The 19,419-nt window shown below is 41.1% G+C and overlaps 1 protein-coding gene across 2 annotated transcripts in view; it reads right to left on the reverse strand.

Annotated features, from left to right (window-relative positions):
* The window catches only part of myo1g (myosin IG), a 60,541-nt gene that overhangs the window by 16,119 nt on the left and 25,003 nt on the right, over positions 1-19,419 (reverse strand). For both annotated transcript variants that reach the window (XM_006635750.3, XM_069194989.1), the window contains exons 13-21: positions 15,737-15,811; positions 13,322-13,454; positions 10,445-10,611; positions 8,435-8,642; positions 7,017-7,240; positions 6,530-6,674; positions 5,049-5,153; positions 4,530-4,643; positions 3,235-3,392 (exon numbers count right to left, since the gene is read on the reverse strand). In XM_006635750.3, coding sequence (XP_006635813.2) covers positions 3,235-3,392; positions 4,530-4,643; positions 5,049-5,153; positions 6,530-6,674; positions 7,017-7,240; positions 8,435-8,642; positions 10,445-10,611; positions 13,322-13,454; positions 15,737-15,811 — 1,329 coding nt within the window. The remainder of the gene's footprint in view (positions 1-3,234; positions 3,393-4,529; positions 4,644-5,048; positions 5,154-6,529; positions 6,675-7,016; positions 7,241-8,434; positions 8,643-10,444; positions 10,612-13,321; positions 13,455-15,736; positions 15,812-19,419) is intronic.

Genomic DNA, 19,419 nt, shown 5'->3' on the forward strand with positions numbered 1-19,419 from the left:
TGGATTTGAATCCCAGGCGAGACTCTGCTGTTGGACCTTGAACAAGGTGGGACTCAGATTGCTTTAGCAAAGTGCCTAACTGTATAAATGGGGGCAAATGTATGTCACTCTGGATAAAAGAGTCAAATGAATGAATAATAATAACGTCATTCAATGATCCATTCTGGGTTGCATCAAAGGGTGTACATGTCCCCTTCACGGCTGAGAAGGCATCGCCATTTGATGCCACGAACACCAGGGAATACTGTCTACTAATGTATGCATCGGGAACACCTTCTCCTCATGTTTGAAAGTGCTGTAGGCACTGCACAGCAATTAAATAAGCCCTTCAGACTTGTGAATAGTTCTGTCATTAGATGCTTTCAAGCTTTCTTGCATCTTGCTCATCCAGTCTTTAGTTCTCTATTTCAGAAGGTTAATGCCACAATGCACTCTTTGTGTCTCTTCTCCAGAATCCCCACTCATGCCTGAGATCACTCCTGTGATCTTTTCCCTCACTTCATTTTCTCTCTCTCTGAGCTCTGGTATGCCGGTGTTTCCTGGGCAGCTGGAAGCGGAAGTGTGTTTTCCAGGAGTGACGCGCTCATAAACGGATTTATGGATTAAGGTTTAGAAAACAAATCAATTTAAAGAGCTGCGGCAGGACACATACAGTAGAAGCTGCTCTATTTATAACCATGGGTGCAGACTGGGAACTGAACTTGGCTCTTGGCTCTGCGACTCGTATTGCAATTAGGCACATATCCGAGCACAGAAATCCTGCATTTTCTAGTGGCACGTGGACTTTGTCCTGAGGGAGGGTTTGTACAGTACTGAGTGTCCACAAGGTCTTCTTAACCTTATTTTTTCCCCATCCAGTGCTGTATTTACTCACATCTGAAGCATAATGAACAGCGACTGTAGTCCATCATGAAATGTTTTTTTTATCATAATATGACAGTAAATCTAGAGATGTATTGAGCAGGGATCCCCAAACCCAGACCTGGGTGCTTACAAACTCCATTATTTTTTTCCAGCCAAGCTCTCAGTTACACAACTGGACCCCAAATGACCTTATATTAAGATTGTGCTGAACTCTTTAGTTCTTAAACATACTGGAGACTCTCTTTCAATTATTATGGTTTATAAGCAGCATAACATCTCTGGCTATTGAGTTAAGATACTCATTAGTTCTTTTAAATGCTAGGCTTTATTTAATTAAAGATCTTGGCTGGGAGGTTGATCAGCAGGTATGTGGGTCTCCAGCAGTAAGACTGGAAGATGACTGAGAGCAAACACTATAAACTACCTCCCTTTGGATACAGAAATTATAGAAAGGTGCATTTTTGCAGAATGTCTTCGCATCCCCTTTTGTAAAATTCTTTGAGCATGTTTACACAACAAACACACAGGGTGCCAGCATTCTGTGGATACCTTATGAACAACTGCAGGAGCTCTCTCCTATTAGTCTCTTTCTGCTCGAAAGCATCAAGCTTTGTCAATCTCGAAAAAGAAAGACCACTCATCCCTTGACCAGAGAGCACTTAAGTGCCGTCTGGTCTGTTCAAGCTCCTAGTGATGGGGAAATGCCTGCTGTTTTTGAGTATAAGTGGATAAATTCCAGGTAAACCTCCTATCTTTAAAAGTAAAGCAAAAGCTTAGTGACATTTGCAGATCACATTGAGTGAAGGTAATGGATATATTAATAACATGCAACATTTTTGCCTTTTACAAACGTTTACTACAGCACAGCTACACAGTAACTTTGCACTTTTACCTTTGTTGCCACACACTTGCCTTTTTTTTATTCTTTCCTAAAATTCACTGTGTTTTTACCATGGACAGACTGTGCTTTACTATACCACACAATGGAAGTACTATACAAACGCAATATAGTTGGCCAGTTGCCCCCTCAAGTTTCATTTCAGATAAATTTAGCTTCTGAGAAATGGTTTGCTACTTTGGTCCAGACACCAGGCACTCTTTGTATAGTTACCTTTCATCTTCTATAGAGCTCTTACCTTTCAGTAACACTGACCCTTTCTCCTGAATATCAGGATTTACAACAGTCCCAAACAAATACAATACAGTAAAACCTCAGTATTCTCAGGGGTTAAGTACATTAAAGTCTCTGTGAATGTCAAATTTGCGGGACTTAGTAGGATATAGGTGGTGAAACAAGCATGATTTCAAAAATAGTGTTAATAGTTATTAGTAGAAAGCATTTTTTTAATGAAAATGAATACTGCAAACTTATCAAAGCATTGTTTTTCCCCTGTAATTCAAGTATTTGCATGTGCAAACAATTACATTAAATCACTGTTATGATATTATAGCTTACCTTGTATTTGTTTGTTTTTTCAATCTTAGGAGAGCACATTTTCTTTACTGTTTAAATCTTGTGTTAGTTGCTCTTACAAATTCAATACAGTAATAACAAAATAAACTGAACATACTCTCTCCCTTCCCACTCAACCAACTCACTCTCCTTCAATTTGTCAGATTCTCTTTCTTCTAGTTTCTTTTGTTTTTCTTTTCCCTAAGACATACAGTAGAAGAACTTAAACTGTGATAAGTTAGGGGACCATGGAGGTTTTTTTGTTATTAAATATTTATATTATTTCAAGGCACAGCACTCACATTGCTTTGCTCTGATAATGGGCCTTCACACAACATACATGTCACGCTTTCCTGACAGAAATGAATAACTAAAGCATAACCGATGGAAGACCAGCACTGCTACAGAAACATGTTACCTCTTTGTTAACCAAGCTACATGTAGAGTCAGATGCAGGTCAAGTGAAGTAGATTTGTGAGATGAAGATGCAGAAGTGGGCACCCTTGTTTATGGGCCTACTGCACAGCTCATGAATATGTGAATTTGGTTTAAGAATGTGAAAAAGTAGTCACTAAAAACTTTTTGCATGCACAGGAGAAACCACAAATATTAATAGTTTACTATACTGTATATGGTCCTGGATACTTAAATGTTGAGCGAACAGCATGATTGGATATACCTCCTCACCAACCATCACATACAGTATCAATCTCCAGGCTCCAAGAGAACAACAGTGACCCAGCCAAAATTCAAACCCATATGCATCCAATTTGGAGTCCAGAGCCCCTAATCACTATTATATACTGCTTCTCCAGCAAACAGAGTGGTACGTTATGAACAGAACAGAAGAGGATCATTTTTAGTTTGGTCAATGTAAGCGTGATGTCTTAGTGGTCAGTCGTGTCTGGGTGTCTCACCGAATGAAATGGTCAGCCAACGTGCCCAGCAGCTCTCCAACACGGTCTTCGTTAGGGCTGAGCTCACCCCTCTGGAGACAGAATAGCAGGTCATCCCGAGCGAGGGTGTGCAGAACCACCAGCTGGTCATTCCCACAGGTCACACTCACTCCTGTCACCTGTATGGACACAGGAAGAGTTAGGCAAACCCAGATGGCCTCATGTCTGCAATTCCAACACACACAACATTGCAGACCGAGGAGGAGTGAGCATGTATTAGGCAGCCTCAGACTGTCTATAATCTATAGTGTTAATTCATATGTTAATTCTCAACATTTAATAACGTAGCACAGCTTTGGCAGTTAAAATCGTAAACTTTCTGGGCAATAAAATACCTTTTATTTCATTTGGAAGCTCAGAAAAGAATAAAAGACACCAAGTATGTTCTACAGTACATTAAATGGCAAGAGACGTGATCAAGCATTTGTCTTCAGTACAAACAACTATATAAATATAAAGGAAAACTACATATGAGGAATATGGAAAATAAAAAATAAGAAAAATTGAAAAAAAAACAGAAGAAGCAGGAACTGTTCAGAAAAACAGGGCATAGCTTATCCTATGGTTGCTCTGAGGCATCAATATACAGTAGCTTTCAGATGAGAAAGTCGGAGCTCTGACTCTAGGATGCTGGCTGCAGTATCACATTATGAAGACATGCTTCCTGTGCTGTTTCAGAATGCCCTAAGAGCTTGGTAATCTCATTTCCAAGAGCAGAGCATGAAATGAACATTGCAAGTCTTAGCTTCATGATAAACTCAGAATATCCTTCCCTAAGAATTATTCTGTTTTTACATTTCAGATAATGTAGGTCAAACTTGTTTCCTCACTTAAAAAAAGCCCACTGGTCTGCAGATCAGATCTGAAGAACACTGTACTTAGCCTTACCCTAATCTTAACAATGACCATGAGTGTAATCTCAATCTAAAGGCTTTTCCCTAGCAATAAACCTAACAGTAACCCAGACACTGGACCTACACTGAATGCTCACCTTGCTTGTTACCCTTGTTACAATGTAATGTTAAAATTAAACCTCTAACCTTGCCCTTAACTCTAAGGTTAGCCTGCAGTTGGTCCAGACAGGCTGTGAGAGCAACAAATGTGTGGTTGATGTGAACCCTTCTTTTTATCCACTAAAATCTCTGCAGGACTCTACACACTACACTATCCCCAATCACCAAACATGTTCTTTTGGATAGGTGTTCAGTGGACATGTAGACAGCCAGAAGTCTGTCTTAGCCTGTGTCTGTACTCACGCTGTCCAGTGGCAGCTTCTTCAACATTTTGAATTGCTTGCGTGGCTCCAGCTTGTAGAGATGGGTGTCAGTGATCAGGAGTGCACGGTCTGTGCTCTTGTTGAACCTGTTCATCTGGGGAAAGCAGAGGGAGGGAGAACATGAGCGAAGAGACTGTGAGACAGACTGAGGGGGGGACACAGATAGAACAGAAAGGGAGAAAGAGGGAGAGACAGGGATAGAGAGAGAGGATATAGGAGTATAATAAGGATAGGCAGATCAAAAGAGTAGGAAACTGAGAGAGAGAGAAAATACAATGAAATAGTTTGTCTACATGTATGATTGCATTAGCTTGTATGTTTCTATGTATTGATATGATATGAGGATGTGAGTGCCTGCATGTTTTCCTATCTATTTGCAAGGAAACATAAAATGAGCAAGAAGCACTTGGGCATGGCTCTATACAGATTAGGTATGATACCATTTGAATGAATATCCGGACAATACATTTTGTACAACACAAGGGCTGTGTAAGATTACCTTTCGGACAAAGCTAGAGAACAACACTGTGTTGTATTGGTCTTTATTCTTCAGCTCCTTCGACACCTTGGCAAAGCTGGAGCTGGTCTGAGGAGAGTCTCGCACCTGAAACACATAATCAGTATCTCATATAAACCATGTCTGCCACAATCATCTCCTCAGAACCCCAGTATCTTCTGTGGGGTTCTTCCAAACAGAATGACTTCACTGAAACCTCATATGAATCTCTAATTTACTAAATTTGAACCTGTGGACTGTTCACCACCCATAGAAAATTGCCGATCATGTTGAATTTTAGAGAGAAAATAACATTTGCAGTTGCAAGGAACATCCAGATTGATGGCCCTAAAAACACATACACATTGTCCCAGCCTTGACTGTCACTTATGTAAGGGTCTTGCAGCTCCAGGGCATATTTAGATGATGATATTGCTGAGCAGTTTTGAACTTAATTAGATGCAGGAGCTGCATAGGTAGGATTTAAAACAGAAGACAGTGGGACTGAAACAGAGGCGTCCCTTTGTCAGAAAGAATGGCCCTGGGGATCTCAGACTCTTGTAACTGTACTGTTGGAGCACAAAAGCAATCCTATAGCTCTGGCCAATTACAAAGCACTTCAAGATCTAACCTAGGCTTAACTACTGAATTGGTTAATTGGGTCATTACTCTGCTTGTCAGTGTGATGGGCTGGAAATGCTGCGGGGTGGTGAAGAAGTGGGTGAAGGTGGTTTGTTTTGGCAGAACTCTACAGCCACCCTTATGCCAAGCTCGAGGAGAGCAGCCTATACAGTATGTCCTGTCTCTAGAACTGTTACCCAGGTTGCAGAAAGACCCAGCTCACACCTAGAACTCATATCCAAACATCAATGTATTCTTTCTTTCCTCTCAGATATCGAGGACCACTACTACCCTGGCCCCTCGATTATTTATTGTATTTAAGGTCATTTTAGTCCTCTATCAGACCAGTTACATCTTTATTATAAGGGATCAATATAAATGTCTCAACCATGTGATTGAATAGATAAAAATCATGGCCACTAAAAGAACTCATTCAGTTCATCAGTATTGTTCTTTATGTCTGTTAAATTAAGCAAACTGAGCCCTGAGCAAACACTCATTTATAGAGTTCTGCTTTATTTTAACAAGAAACCTAGAAGTTATACACATGAATCCTGACTCTGAGCAGCAAAGACATAGACACAGCAGATACAAACAGAGCAGCACCCGGTAACTTGGCATTGTGCATTTTGCAGGGTCTAATGAATACTCTCATGCATATACAGTACTTGCTCAAGGCAAGTATATATGTTGTGAAAGTAAAAGTATTTTGGCTGATGTTGCTGTTTTGAGGGTGTAAGTTTTAATGCCGCAGACTCTTAATGTTTTAAAAAGTGCTTCCCTACTATCCTTGCTCCAGGAAGACAAGCACTGCATCCCTTCCCACCCTCACAAAGTCTCCCCACTCGCCTTCTTGCACTCACAGAGAACAAGTAGTCTCTTTCCCAGGTCCTCCCACAGCCCCAGGCAGGTCGCTCCCCCTGGAGGACAGTCATCGCTGCCACCTTGGCCCGCACTTCTGGCATGTGGGAGGGAGGTATGTTCTTGATGATCTGCCGTGCCCGCCACCTGACCACACAGAGGACACAGAGGAACGAGAGAAAGCATTAGAAAGAGAGTAACGAAGGAAGGATAAAGTCAAAGGGAAAGGCAAAGAGAGAGAGAAAGAGTCCAGAAACATTTTCTTGGTGCAGCAGATTTCAGTTCTTGCAATGACAGACACAACTATATAGCTATGTATACACTCATAGAAACATACAATCTTGCAAAGTTATATCAATATACAGTGCCAAACACCTTGGTCTACACAAGGACAAACACTGATACCTGAACAGGCTTTCTAAGAACAGTCACGTGTGCATGGACACTAGACAAAGCCTGACATGCACAGAGACACCAGCCATCTCGAACCTTCTGAAGAGCAGCTGTGTGTTCTGGTGGAACTTGCTGAGCACGGCAGGGGGCTCAGGCCACTCCACACTCTTCCCATAGTCAGGCATGTTGCGCACGTTGGTGAAGCGTCGCTCCACCTCGTGGAAGTGCGCTTTCACCTTGTGCCTCTTGTAGGCGCCCATGATGGTGTAGATTGCGCGCATCCGCCGACAACGCATGCGCGCCAACGCTCCCCGCCAGACCTGAGTAATAAAGTACAGCTGGTCACTGACAAATAGTCATCCTGATTATCTTGCTCTCTGTTTGGTCCTCCCACCACAGCTGGGGAAAATGGCACACCTGTGCATACTGTCAGTGTCCAACATGATAGCAGAGAATTTATTAATGAGATTTTATGAATGTTCTACAAGATGCCTGTTAATGTTCCAATAAACTGTTGACTGTTGCAAAAGCAAGGGTATGGAGCCCTTATCCATTTTGTCACTGCAGTCAGAACCAAACTTCATGTGCGTCCATAAAAACCCCACTCCAGGGTCATTACAGTCACTATATAATTAGTTCAATTAATCCTCTGGGCATGTTTACAGAGGCTTTCTTGTAGCCACCTTACTCGACCCTCAAGCGCAGGAGTTGGCATAGAAAAAAAATAATTTCATAACTCTATAATGCAATTATTTGAATTAGAAAAAGAACAGGGAGTTACTGGTGCGCTTTATGAAAAAAACTCTTTCGTCAACCAAGAAATTCCTCTAATCGATTGGAGTTAATGAAGCCAGTGTGAAGCTGATACAGTATAAAACCAGACAGTTTCCTTTCTGCAACTTCAAAGGGAAGGAGACAGCAATGAGCTACAGCCTCAAGGAAACAATCCCGTCATTAACAGACTCCTTGACAGGACCAAGAGCAAAATGCCCAGCACTTAATTACACCATTACCTCACTGGCTCATGGAGTCATGGCAATTTGCAACTCATTTCACAGGTCATTACTGGGGGTCGCTCACTGCTCTGAAGAGCATGAGCAACTTTTAAAAGGGAAAACAAAGGAAAAAAAGAGCAGGAACAAAAGCAAAAGCTGGAAAAAAGAAAAGGAAAAGAGCAGGGCTTTTTCAGGCATGTGCTGGGAATGTCAGTCCATTGTCAGAGAGTTACTTTAGCCATTAGCCTGTTTTATCTTACAGATATTGAACTTCACTTCTACCAGGCCCGAAAGCCTATTTATTGACTGTTGTCTTTCAAACAGATTTATGCAAATGTTTAGCACAGACTAGTGGTTAGTGCCCAAGGACTGGGAAAGAGAGAGATGGAGGCAGTGTTGACTAGTTAAACACTAGTCTCAAAGCCTGGGAAGGTCAGAAGGAAAAGATGAGAGACAAGGAAAGTGGGGGGGGGGGGATGGCTGTCTTGTCATGTGACCTGGACATGTGAACACACCTACCTTCTGAAGGAAGAGGACAAGGATGGGAATGAGGGCAGCTCTCTCCTGCTCTAGTGTAAAGAGGGTGCGGGGCGTGCGCACAAACACCTTTGACAGCCCATATGCCACATCACCCTGGAAATTGTGTTGCGTTATGATAGCTTCCACTGCCTCACGGTCTGTCTCCATCAGGTGATTGGGCCAGGTGTACTCACAAGTCATTTTGTACCTGAGATCAAGACAGAGACTGAGTGATACACATGCTGTAGATAGGTGTTGGGTGTACTCATCTTCTCACTCGTTGTCTTATTTCCCTGAGTCACACAATTATTTTTCCATTTAAACTCATTCCAGAAGAACATGAGGTCCTCTGTCTCTAACATTGGGAAATCAGCCCTATTATTCTTCCTTCTCAATCTAATAAACCTACTTATTTAGACATTTTCAAAAACTACAGACACTATGACCGCACACAGAAGAAAATGAGAAAGTGTAGGAAGACTCCTACAACCAGCCCACTTTAGAGTCCCTAATTTTTTACTACGTCCCAAGATACGCTGTCCCAAATGTTCAGCACTGATCAAAGGAGAGGTGCATACTTTCCTGAAAGCAACACAGGAGTCCACTGAGTTCTAGATGACTAATCCCACCATACCCTCTGCAGTGTTCAGCCAATTGTGCACTGCTTCATGGGATATTCCAGTCACAGTCGGCGAGTGACATGACCCAGGTTCAGACTCACAATCATAGAGCTCAACTAATTCTCAGAAGACTGCTATTACTATTTGAGGCACCAGGAAGCCCCATAAAATCTATACTGTGACTATATAACTCCTTCTACTTATCTTTAGAGCAGAATAGGATGCATTGAGGAAGCACAGAGAAACTAACCTATACGAGAATCCAGAAGACACGGATACACTGAAAAATATTTTAGACTGATAGATTGACAACTTTAATTCCATTCAAGCGCTCATGCACTCAGTCAAGAAGGCAGCATGTGACCAATCTAAGAGGTTACTAATCAAATCTTTTCATTGCACTTAAAAAAATCACATCACTGTGAATTAAGTAAAGTGCAATGTTTTCAAGGTCTCGTCAGAAATACATTTTGGTTTGAAATGCACGAGACAGCTGTAAAATGCTTTTATGCTACTTGAGTCCAGGCTTGTGTGTTTCAATTAAATTATTTAATAACATATAAATATGACTTTGAAAAGACAGTCTTGGGTGAAGAATTATACTTAGTTTCCTAAATACCATTATATTTAAATCAGATTAAAATATGGGCTTGAACTTGATAATACAAGTGCATCCATCTATCCAGTAAGAAGCAATGTGGGTTCCTGAAACATGTATTTGAATTCTTGAACCCACACACCTTGTACAACTTTATTGCAGTATACCCACATGAGAAGTCAGCATGTTAGAGTCTCAACTTAAACTGTCCATGGCCTCTGCAAAACTAATCTTATTTCTCAAATAAGATGAACTCATATCACTTTATAACACTAAGAACCATAACTAAACTGCCCATAAATTCTGGTTGTATGGCTCAAATAAACCTCTATTTCCTTTAACAGTTGAAAGTTGCTGACTCTCTTTTGAAATAATTTCAAGATGCAACTGAAGGTGAACTCAGTGGGAGTGAGATTAATTAAGTTTGTAATTAAGTTTGGTTTGTACTGTGCACATTGCTGAAAAATCTATCAAGAGAGTTCAAAAAGACCTTACTGCACACATGAGAAAGGTTGGTCAAGTCAAATGCCCACTGCAAGATCTAACCTTTTGACAAACCTGAAAATCTCTCTGATATGCCAGCCAACTAATCAAGATACACCTAAGAAGTGATGTAAATGACCAGCATGAAGTGCCCAAGTGAATGCTTTGGAAGTCTAATATCTTTATAAGAGCTAAGGCACCAAATGTGATCTGCTGAAGAGCTGAAAGCCCTGTTTCTTGGTGTAAACTGCTCTTTGTAATGCTGCAGCCTTAGCTCAAACTGCACCTTGGGACATCAGAGAGACTCACCTTTGCAGGAAGCGGGAATAGGGCTGTCGATAGGCAAACCCTGCGCGGCGCACCCTGACATTTTCCAGGAGACCCAGGTACGCCACCTGGTGGCGACATCGAGCCTCATCAAATGCCAGTGGTGACTTCACCTCATTGGGCTTGATACAGCGTACATAGTAGGGCTCCTACAGATGGACAGACATAAAAACAGAGAAATAAATTAATTCGTTATTTCACAATGTACTGCTTTTCAGTGTGTACTGTGGTCTTTACTCACATATCTGAAGCGTGTGACATAAAGAAGGTAGACAGAGACGTGATCTCTTAGTATGAAAGCAGTAATATCTTAAGATTGAAGAACACAGAAATGTGCTACTGTAAATTGACAAGGAAAATTCATCCCAGCGTAATTTGCAGCAACATCAGAAGGTCATGGATCTGCTGACTCTGAGACCCTTTAGTAAACAGTATGAGACTTGCATGAGACTATTGGATCTGTCTCATTTTGGGAAAATAGGCAGCATTATCTTAAAAAGGCCTCTTCTGTTGTAATAAATGTGTATTGTGACAGTGGAGCAGTGGGAGGAAAAAGTCGGTAGAGCAGTAAAAAGCAGTAAAACATCAACCTCCCTAACTGAGGGACAGAAGCACTGGTGTGAGGTTAGCAGGGACCAGAAATAACACGAAAAGGGTGGAAAAAGTGAAACAAAAAGGCAAAAGAAAAGTGTACCACGTGACCTCCAGGCTGGGCTTACCCTATTTAATGGGGTCCAGCCTGGGAAAGAGAAGAACCGCTAGCACAGCGGTGACCAGACTGGACCCCGCTAAAGAGGCAAAGCCCAGCCTGGAGGTCGCGATGCACAGCGGTACACTTTTCTTTTGCCTTTTTGTTGTTGAGCAGGGCATGAAAAGCCAAAAAATATATAAAAATGTAGTGTATGAAAAAGGTGTGCCTGCCCTGGTAAAAATACGTAATGGGACAGGCAGGTGTAATCCCCTCCGGGACAGTTGGTGTAAAAACTCCCCCTTTCAGGGGTGGCCCTGCCTGTCCCTTCTGGGGGTGTTCAGTGTGCCTTTATAGGACCTGCACAGCTGTGGTTTATCATCTAGAAGCCGGGACAGCTGTGACCACAAAGGTGAGGCGTCGCCCTTCCTCCAGGGCTCTGCCTCCACACTGGGCACGCCCCCCTGTAATGCCACAGTATTCTTACAGCCTCTTTAGAACAGAGAAAAGTTGTAGATTGAAATGCAAATAAGAATCCCACAGATTTTCCAATGTCACAGCAACGTGTGTCTGCAGATCGGTAAGGTTTTTTTAGGGTACTAAGCTGCTCTCTTAAACTCCTTTAGAAAATTGCAGAGAAGGGTTTAAGGTGAGTTTGCAGTTCAGAAAGAGGGAAGACTGGTGAATCAGGCCTCAGCTCTTGCTGTGAAGGTAGAGTTCAAGGTGTCCAGTGCACACTCCCTCCCTCCCTCCCCTACAGTATCTACCCAAAAACAGGAATAGCGCAGAGAGGGACCTGGAAACCATTAATCATAAGTGAAAAAAGAGGGAAGGGGCTATCACTAGGAGAGATGACAGAGACAGGCCTGTAAGAGAATGCTCTTTCTGTCTGTCTCTCCTTATCTCTCTTTCACTCTGTACTCTCTGCACAGAAATGGGTGCTGTATAAACTCAGGGGCCCAGTTTCTGGTTCTAGCTCTCTAACAGGGAAGGAGATTGGGTGGGGGGAGGATAGGGGGGTTTTAGCAAAGGGGTCCCACTGGGCTACAAGAGAAACTGCAGGCCTTTCAATGTGCCCTAGAAAACACAAGCTGTCCTGGATACTCCCCTCTTCCCCACACCCCACTGAGACAACCTCTGTTTCTTTAAAGAGAAAAGTGTGTCACAATAAATATCAAATATAACTCTGTCAGTGAAAAACAAAATGTCAGATCTAACTCGTTCAGTAAAAAACAAGATAATCAATTGCATCTTAAATGAGCTTGTGAGACTGTTATTGTGCAAGGAATATAAGATGTACAGCTATTTAAAATCTAGTCAGCACTCAAAAGAGAATTTACAAACAGTGGGAAAGAAAAACACTTTTTCTCTTTCATTCCAAGACCAGTAAGCGTGTTTTTTTAAACTGAGTTGCTGTCTACTGTATAGCTGCTATGGTGTGCTCTGTCTGTCTAACTCACAAGAAGAAGCAGTTTCAGTAAACCAGTAATCTGCAATCTTTCGTTCCACCCACTCACTACTATATTTACATAAGCCAGTCAAGGTAAGCAGGAAGGATGAAGCACAAAAAAACAAGACCACAGCCTGATAAACAGGACATTCAGATTTAAAAGTGTGTGTTTCTCTGCATTCATCATGTCTGTGAGGCAGAGCTGCGGGCAGCCAGGGGAAGCCAGTACATTTTGTTCACTTCTTGCATTTTTAAAATGAGTTGTTCACTGAGGCAACAGTACAATAATCAAACTCAGTGGAGCACTCAGTACACACCTTATGCCCAGACAGCATCAGCAGCTCTCAAACACTGGTCTTTAAGGGCTGCTGGGTCTAGCCAAATAATTAGACTTAGTTAAGAAATCAAGAGTTCGAGTGGAACAAAAACTTTAAAATCAATACAACCCAGCACAAATGCTTTTTGAGGAAACAGAGAATGAGAAAGATGCTTGTCAACAGAATGAATTTCTATTTGAGGAGGCAGCTGGCAGATAGATGAGAGGAACCTCCCCAGAGGTTTCCTCATGAGAGCTGGCTGGGGTTTTACCTCTACTACACACCATGGGTGTTAATTAGACCCTAAAGGATTAGCCCTGTTGGACCACATGACTTTACCTGCAGCCCTGTTTATCTCTGTATACATGTGTCTTTTTGCATTTGTGCATGTGCTTGTGTCTAACCTTGCAGGCCAGGTTGTCCACCAGTGCTATCATGGAGTTCTTGAAGAGTGTGGCAGCAGTCAGCGGGCGCTTAGTGACCTCTGTGATACAGAGCTGACCATCTGGCCACATCTCCTGCTGGACCGGGTTGGAGCTGTGGGGAGAGAAGAAGAGAGATGGGTAAAGAGCAAGTGAGAGGAGGTGAGAGAAAGAGATGGGGGCAAAAAGCAAGATGGAAAGGGAGAAGGAGAGATTGTATTTAACTTGGCAACAAGAACCTCCTCCGACAAACACATTGCTTATGAGGAAGGATTTGCAGTTTGGCTGTGTCCCTATTTTTGCCAAGTCAAATAAACTGGATTGATTTTAAATAAAAAAAAATTGATTTTGAAAGCGTACCAGCACACTCTGTCAGTACAGGACTATCCTTCAGTGCTGAAAGCAAACAGGGAGCAGCCTGTGTAGGTAGGGCCCCATTGTTAGTGTGTATGTGAAGACCATAACTGATACTTTATAGGACTACAATAACATTGCCTGTACCTGTATTTTTGTGCATTGTTCTAGAGTTTTCTGCATTGTACTCCAAAAACACCCAAGGAGTGTACAGAGGTACAGGAATCTCGCTGTTCTCAGTATGACCTACATTTCCCCAAGGACATCTAGAGACAAAGGCATTAGAGCCAGGTATGGCTTAAGAGATTTTAAGGACAGGGTATATGGATGTGTGTGATCTATACCTGTACCATCCTAAGATGAAATTGTGTTCTGTGCCTGTACTAGTGTGACAGACTGCTTGAGCAGTAAAGGTTCCATGTACACATGTGCTAATCCAAAAGCTTCTGAGATTGCTGCTCTGACACCTAGGACTTGATTATCCAGCAATCAGGTAGTAAAGGAAGGGCAGTGTAGGGTGGAGTGCAAAGCCACAATTATGCCATATCCAGGGGGACACAATGCTCGCACCTCTCGACTGACTGGCATTGAGCCAGGTGCCACCACAATTCAATTTAGGTATACTGCTTACAAAGTGCACACAGTACTTAGCCCCATAGGTATGACATTAACAACAGTTTAGTCATATGAAGCATCTTTCATAACAAGTATCAAAAGGCACAAAACAAAAAAATATAAATATTAAAAATTATATTTTATTAAATAAATTATACTATATTGAATCTAAATGTAGAAATTAAATATAAGACATACAAAATATATAAGACAATGTGCAACAAGAAGGCAAATTAAAATAGAATGTCTTTAAACATGATTTAAGCATCTCCAGTGATTTGGAAAAGCTATTATCATTTGGCATGGAATTCCTAGGACTTGGTGCATTAATCTATAAAATCCTGTCACCTTGAATGCGGCCTGGAGTTTGGTACAGCTAGTACAGCTCAGGTTTTGATTGGGGTGATAAGGAGTATGCAGATCAGCAATGTAAGAATGAATCATGCTGTTTAAGGATTTATACAGTATGTTAGCAATAATGCTTTTAAAATTAAGTAAATAGTGAAGGTGAAATCATGCAGGTGAAATATGATCATGAGGTTTTGTCCTTGTTAGAACATGGGTAGCTGCAGTTTGAACATCTAGAAGACTTCTTAAAGAACTGTTAGGAGGGCATTGCAATACACTGTGTTCAAGGTGAGGAATGCAGGTGAGGAAACTAATCTCTCAGCATCTACAGTAGAAATGTCGCAAATGGACGTTAATAGGAAATACTGAAAAGATTAATATAGGCTGTCTTGGTTACATTGAATACTCTACATGAATGGCACAGGCTAGAAATAATGTATGATAATATACTGTATAACACTGTATATCAGATCATTATTTTGATATTATAATGATATAAAAGCAATAAGGAGAAAATAACTCAGTTCAGTATTTCATCTGGTAGATCCCAGACTTTATCAGAAATTATCTGTAGGGAGTTACTACTGTATACATTCTGCTTTTTAATAATCCAGTGAGGCAAGACTGCAAAAGCTATATCATGGTCAGTTTAAAAGGAAAAGCACATCTGAGTATAACAGTACTTATATAACAGAATTTGCATGGACATTGAATAACCTGACCTTGTAAATATTCTGTGTAAATATTAAATATTAAATATAAATGTAATATTAAATATTAAATATCTTGCCACAGAACCCTGTGGCATGCCAGCAGCAATAAACTAAGGGTCAGGAGAGAGATTAGTAGGAGATATTGAGCAGCATCTATTCTCCAAACAATGAATGATCTAGAGGTAAAGGTTAAGACAAAACAAAGATTAATATTATTAATAAGAGCTGTCCTCCTATATGATTAATGTTCACTGTGGTCTGCACAGAGGTCAGGATAGGTGGGTATGTAGTCAGTCAGGTGGGCTGAAAGAATAGCAATGAAAGGACAAGGGAAGAGTGAGGAGTTGGGTGGAGAGGAACCTCTGACCTATTATACATGAGGCGTTTGAAGTCCTGGAACAGAGGATCTTTATTCTTCTCCAGGAATCCTTCCACAGAGTACCTGAAGGATGGGCAAAAACAAGAAGAGTTAATATAAAGAGAATTTACCCCATACTTGCACAAAGCACCTGGATATGGATCAAAGAGGGTTTTAAAGAAGAAAGAAGACAGAGAAGACACTGGGAAGACAGCTCCCAAGCATAAATTGCAAAGCACCAGTTTCAAACTGAAAAGGAAAGGTTTGTCTTCATTAGACATGTTATGATGGAGCTCTCTAATTCACATGCTTTTTCCTGCTTCTTTCCCATTTTCTCTTTACTCTCTCCTCATAATATGCTCTAAGGCATGCCAAATGTTCATTTTGAAGGGGAATTTTCTGCTCTGGTGCAGATGGATCCCTGTGTTTTCTGTTTTTCATTCGTTTTGAGCTTTCAATACATAGTGTACTTAATTGACAAAAGCAGGGCTTTTCAAATTTATTTTCTGTTGAAAATAATTCAAATTAAAATTATCCAATTTAGCACATACATCTTCAATTACAGGTTACATGTTGGAGCTAAACTGAAACTAAAACAAGTACAATGCCCTCCAGTACTGTAATTAAAACCTGATGATTTAGAGATATTATATCCATTGTGATACTGTGAAAAATAGTTGTGAAATATATTTCATAATACTCTAAATATAAGCTGAGACCTTTCAGGTCCCAATACATGGTAGGTTTCAATTGGTCCATGAGGAACACAAGTGCAAAGTTAATTCTTTGCTATTTTCCTGCCTCTGTATTTCCCCTTTGTAGGCAAGCTCAGGTATATACCTGAGCTTGCCTGGTCATTTCTGGAAATTTCCAGCCTCATATGTTATCAGAGATCTGATTTATCCAGTTAGATTGGGCTGCTTATCTGATAAGATCATGGGATGTCAACATCTGGTATCCCTCCCTGACAGGGAGAGCAGCTCTCCAAAATGAAGAAGGCACAGAGGACCAACCCACATGTCCAATCCCAACACAGAAAGATATAGTACATGCCAGCAGCCATATCACCCTGCAACTCACAACTGGCAACCCACTAAAGGTAAGCAAGTGTGAGCCGGGCCAGTACCTGGATGGGAGACCTTCTGGGAAAAACTAAGGTTGCTGCTGGAAGAGGTGTTAGTGGGACCAGCAGGGGGTGCTCACCCTGTGGTCCATATGGGTCCTAATGCCCCAGTATAGTGACGGGGACACTATACCGTAAAAAAAGGCGTCTTTCGGATGAGACGTAAAACTGAGGTCCTGACTCTCTGTGGTCATTAAAAATTCAGGGGCATTTCTCGAAAAGAGTAGGAGTGTAACCCCGGTGTCCTGCCCAAATTTCCCATTGGCCCTTACCAATCATGGCCTCCTAATAATCCCCAACTATGAATTGGCTTCATTACTCTGCTCTCCTCCCCACTAATAGCTGATGTGTGGTGAGCGTTCTGGTGCACTATGGCTGCCGTCGCATCATCCAGGTGGGTCTGTACATTGGTGGTGGTGGAGGGGAGTCCCCATTACATGTAAAGTGCTTTGAGCGGAGTGTCCAGAAAAGCGCTATATAAGTGTAAGCAATTATGATTGTAATTATTACTTCAGATATGTCTTTATCATTTAAAAAATCTAAGATGCACAAGGAGGTTCCTTAAAACGCATACTGTTAACTTAATCCTTTTTGGTCTGTTGGGGCTTGAAGGTCCCAACTGTACAAAAAGTCTAATTATTCTAAATCTGGGTTTCTGCCCTGGTGGGACTGCAAAAGACAATGCTGGAATGAAGAGGACACAGGACAGAATTCATCACTCAAAAAACACTCTGCTACAAAAAAAAATTAATCCTGGGAAGATTCAAGATTCACACCATATTTTTTTAAGTCAATAGGAAATAATTGCCTTTTTGAGTATAACCGCACATAACTAAATGTTTGTTATTGAATAAATTCTTGAGCTATTGTAGATGAATCATTAGTCTGCAAATTCATCTCACTCATCAGCCCTGAACAATCTATAAAGCTGATCATTTACAAAACAATATATGCACATCTTGTATGAAATTATCACATTACAAGCTAATAGCATCAGAATATTCAACAGAGATAGATTTAACGTACTGCAGGTGCAGGAGAGACCCTTCGGGACCTGCCTGTAAATACTGTGTACTAAAATTAATGCCTTTTAATTTATTTTTCTATTAAACTAAGCATTCCTGCAATAGATGAGCCTATTTATTCTTTTTTAAGGCCTGAAAAGTCAAGCCATAAATCTGGTTTATTCAAGTTTGTTCATCATAATGAGGTTAATTAATTAATATGTAAGGAAACATCTATTTAGATGAGAACTAGTTTTAAAAAACATCCTAAAATACTTCTCATGTCACTGGTCTAGAGTAATGCTCCTCACTCGAATTCCTGGAGAGCCTCAGCATCACCTGGTTTTTAATTCCATATGAAAATATGAAGGTTAACTTTATCAATCACTCTCTTTAATTTGTCCAAAACTCCTTTGCTCCCAGGTTTTTAACAAATGAGGTTTTTGACTGTCCTTTAAAACTTAAGGATCTCTGCCTCTTCATTTGCAAGAGGTAGTGCAAACAATTTAGAAACATCCTTAAGTATTTTAAGAACTTTCCAAATGAACTAGACATGTCTCTAAATGACCGTATTGGCTTGTTATACACCTTCACTCACCCCACCCCATCTCTGAATAAATGTAGGCATAAGGGCCAAAGCTCAGCCCTCTAGATTATCTCCAGGATGCGGAAAAAACGCCTGAGAGAGCAGCTCTACCCAACGGCGCTGTTCTCAATGGCGCTGTTCTCAAACTACATGACCTTTTGAGAAACTACCATTTTACCTTTACAGAGGACCCAGGAAGCATTAATATATAATTAATACAACTGCGATCAAAAACTATGCACCAAATTGTGTTAGGTTGAATATGGGCACTCATGCAGATGTCTTATGTGCATCACAGTGTTGCAGAAGGACTGTAGGAAAATAGGACATTTCTATTAATTTTAGCAGTGCTCATTTCAATATGGTAGGGCTGGATACAGTGGTTAACTGACACAGTGAGTTCAGGTTCAGGGGTGACTGTCTTTATGTCCAAATCCTCAAAATGACCTTAAACCTAAGAGAAGGGGCTTAAGAACTAAAGGATAAGGTTCTTCAGATGGCAGAAAAGGAGATTAAAAGAGTTTTAAAAGAGAAGCAGGAACCACATGCGGGCTCCAGCGGACATATGGTCCGTGATTATTTTTTTTAATTGTCCTATTTTATTATTTAATTGATAATCAGATCCAGCAAATTAAACAGCTGTCATTATGACAGTGTTGTCTGATTAGATGAGGGACTCACTGCACTACAGCTCTCCTGGAATGGAACGTAACATCTGTGCTATATTAAAGGCAGTGAGTGAGGATCAAACCCTAATAGTCCAGGCATGCTGATACAGTATATTCCTGTAGAGCAGGGGAGGTCAATATCCTTGTCTCTTCTAGCAATGCATACAACAGCAAGACTCCTGCCAGTCCTTTGATAAAACTGTGATATCTCCAGTCAGATCTCTGAGCCCTGGAGAGCTCCACAGAGCTGAATGAAACGCTTCAAAGTGAAAATGTAGCTCCAAGTCAGATAAAGAATGTAACACATTTGG

This window comes from Lepisosteus oculatus, chromosome 10 (genome assembly GCF_040954835.1).
Source record: "Lepisosteus oculatus isolate fLepOcu1 chromosome 10, fLepOcu1.hap2, whole genome shotgun sequence".
In the NCBI taxonomy this organism is placed as follows: Eukaryota; Metazoa; Chordata; class Actinopteri; order Semionotiformes; family Lepisosteidae; genus Lepisosteus; species Lepisosteus oculatus.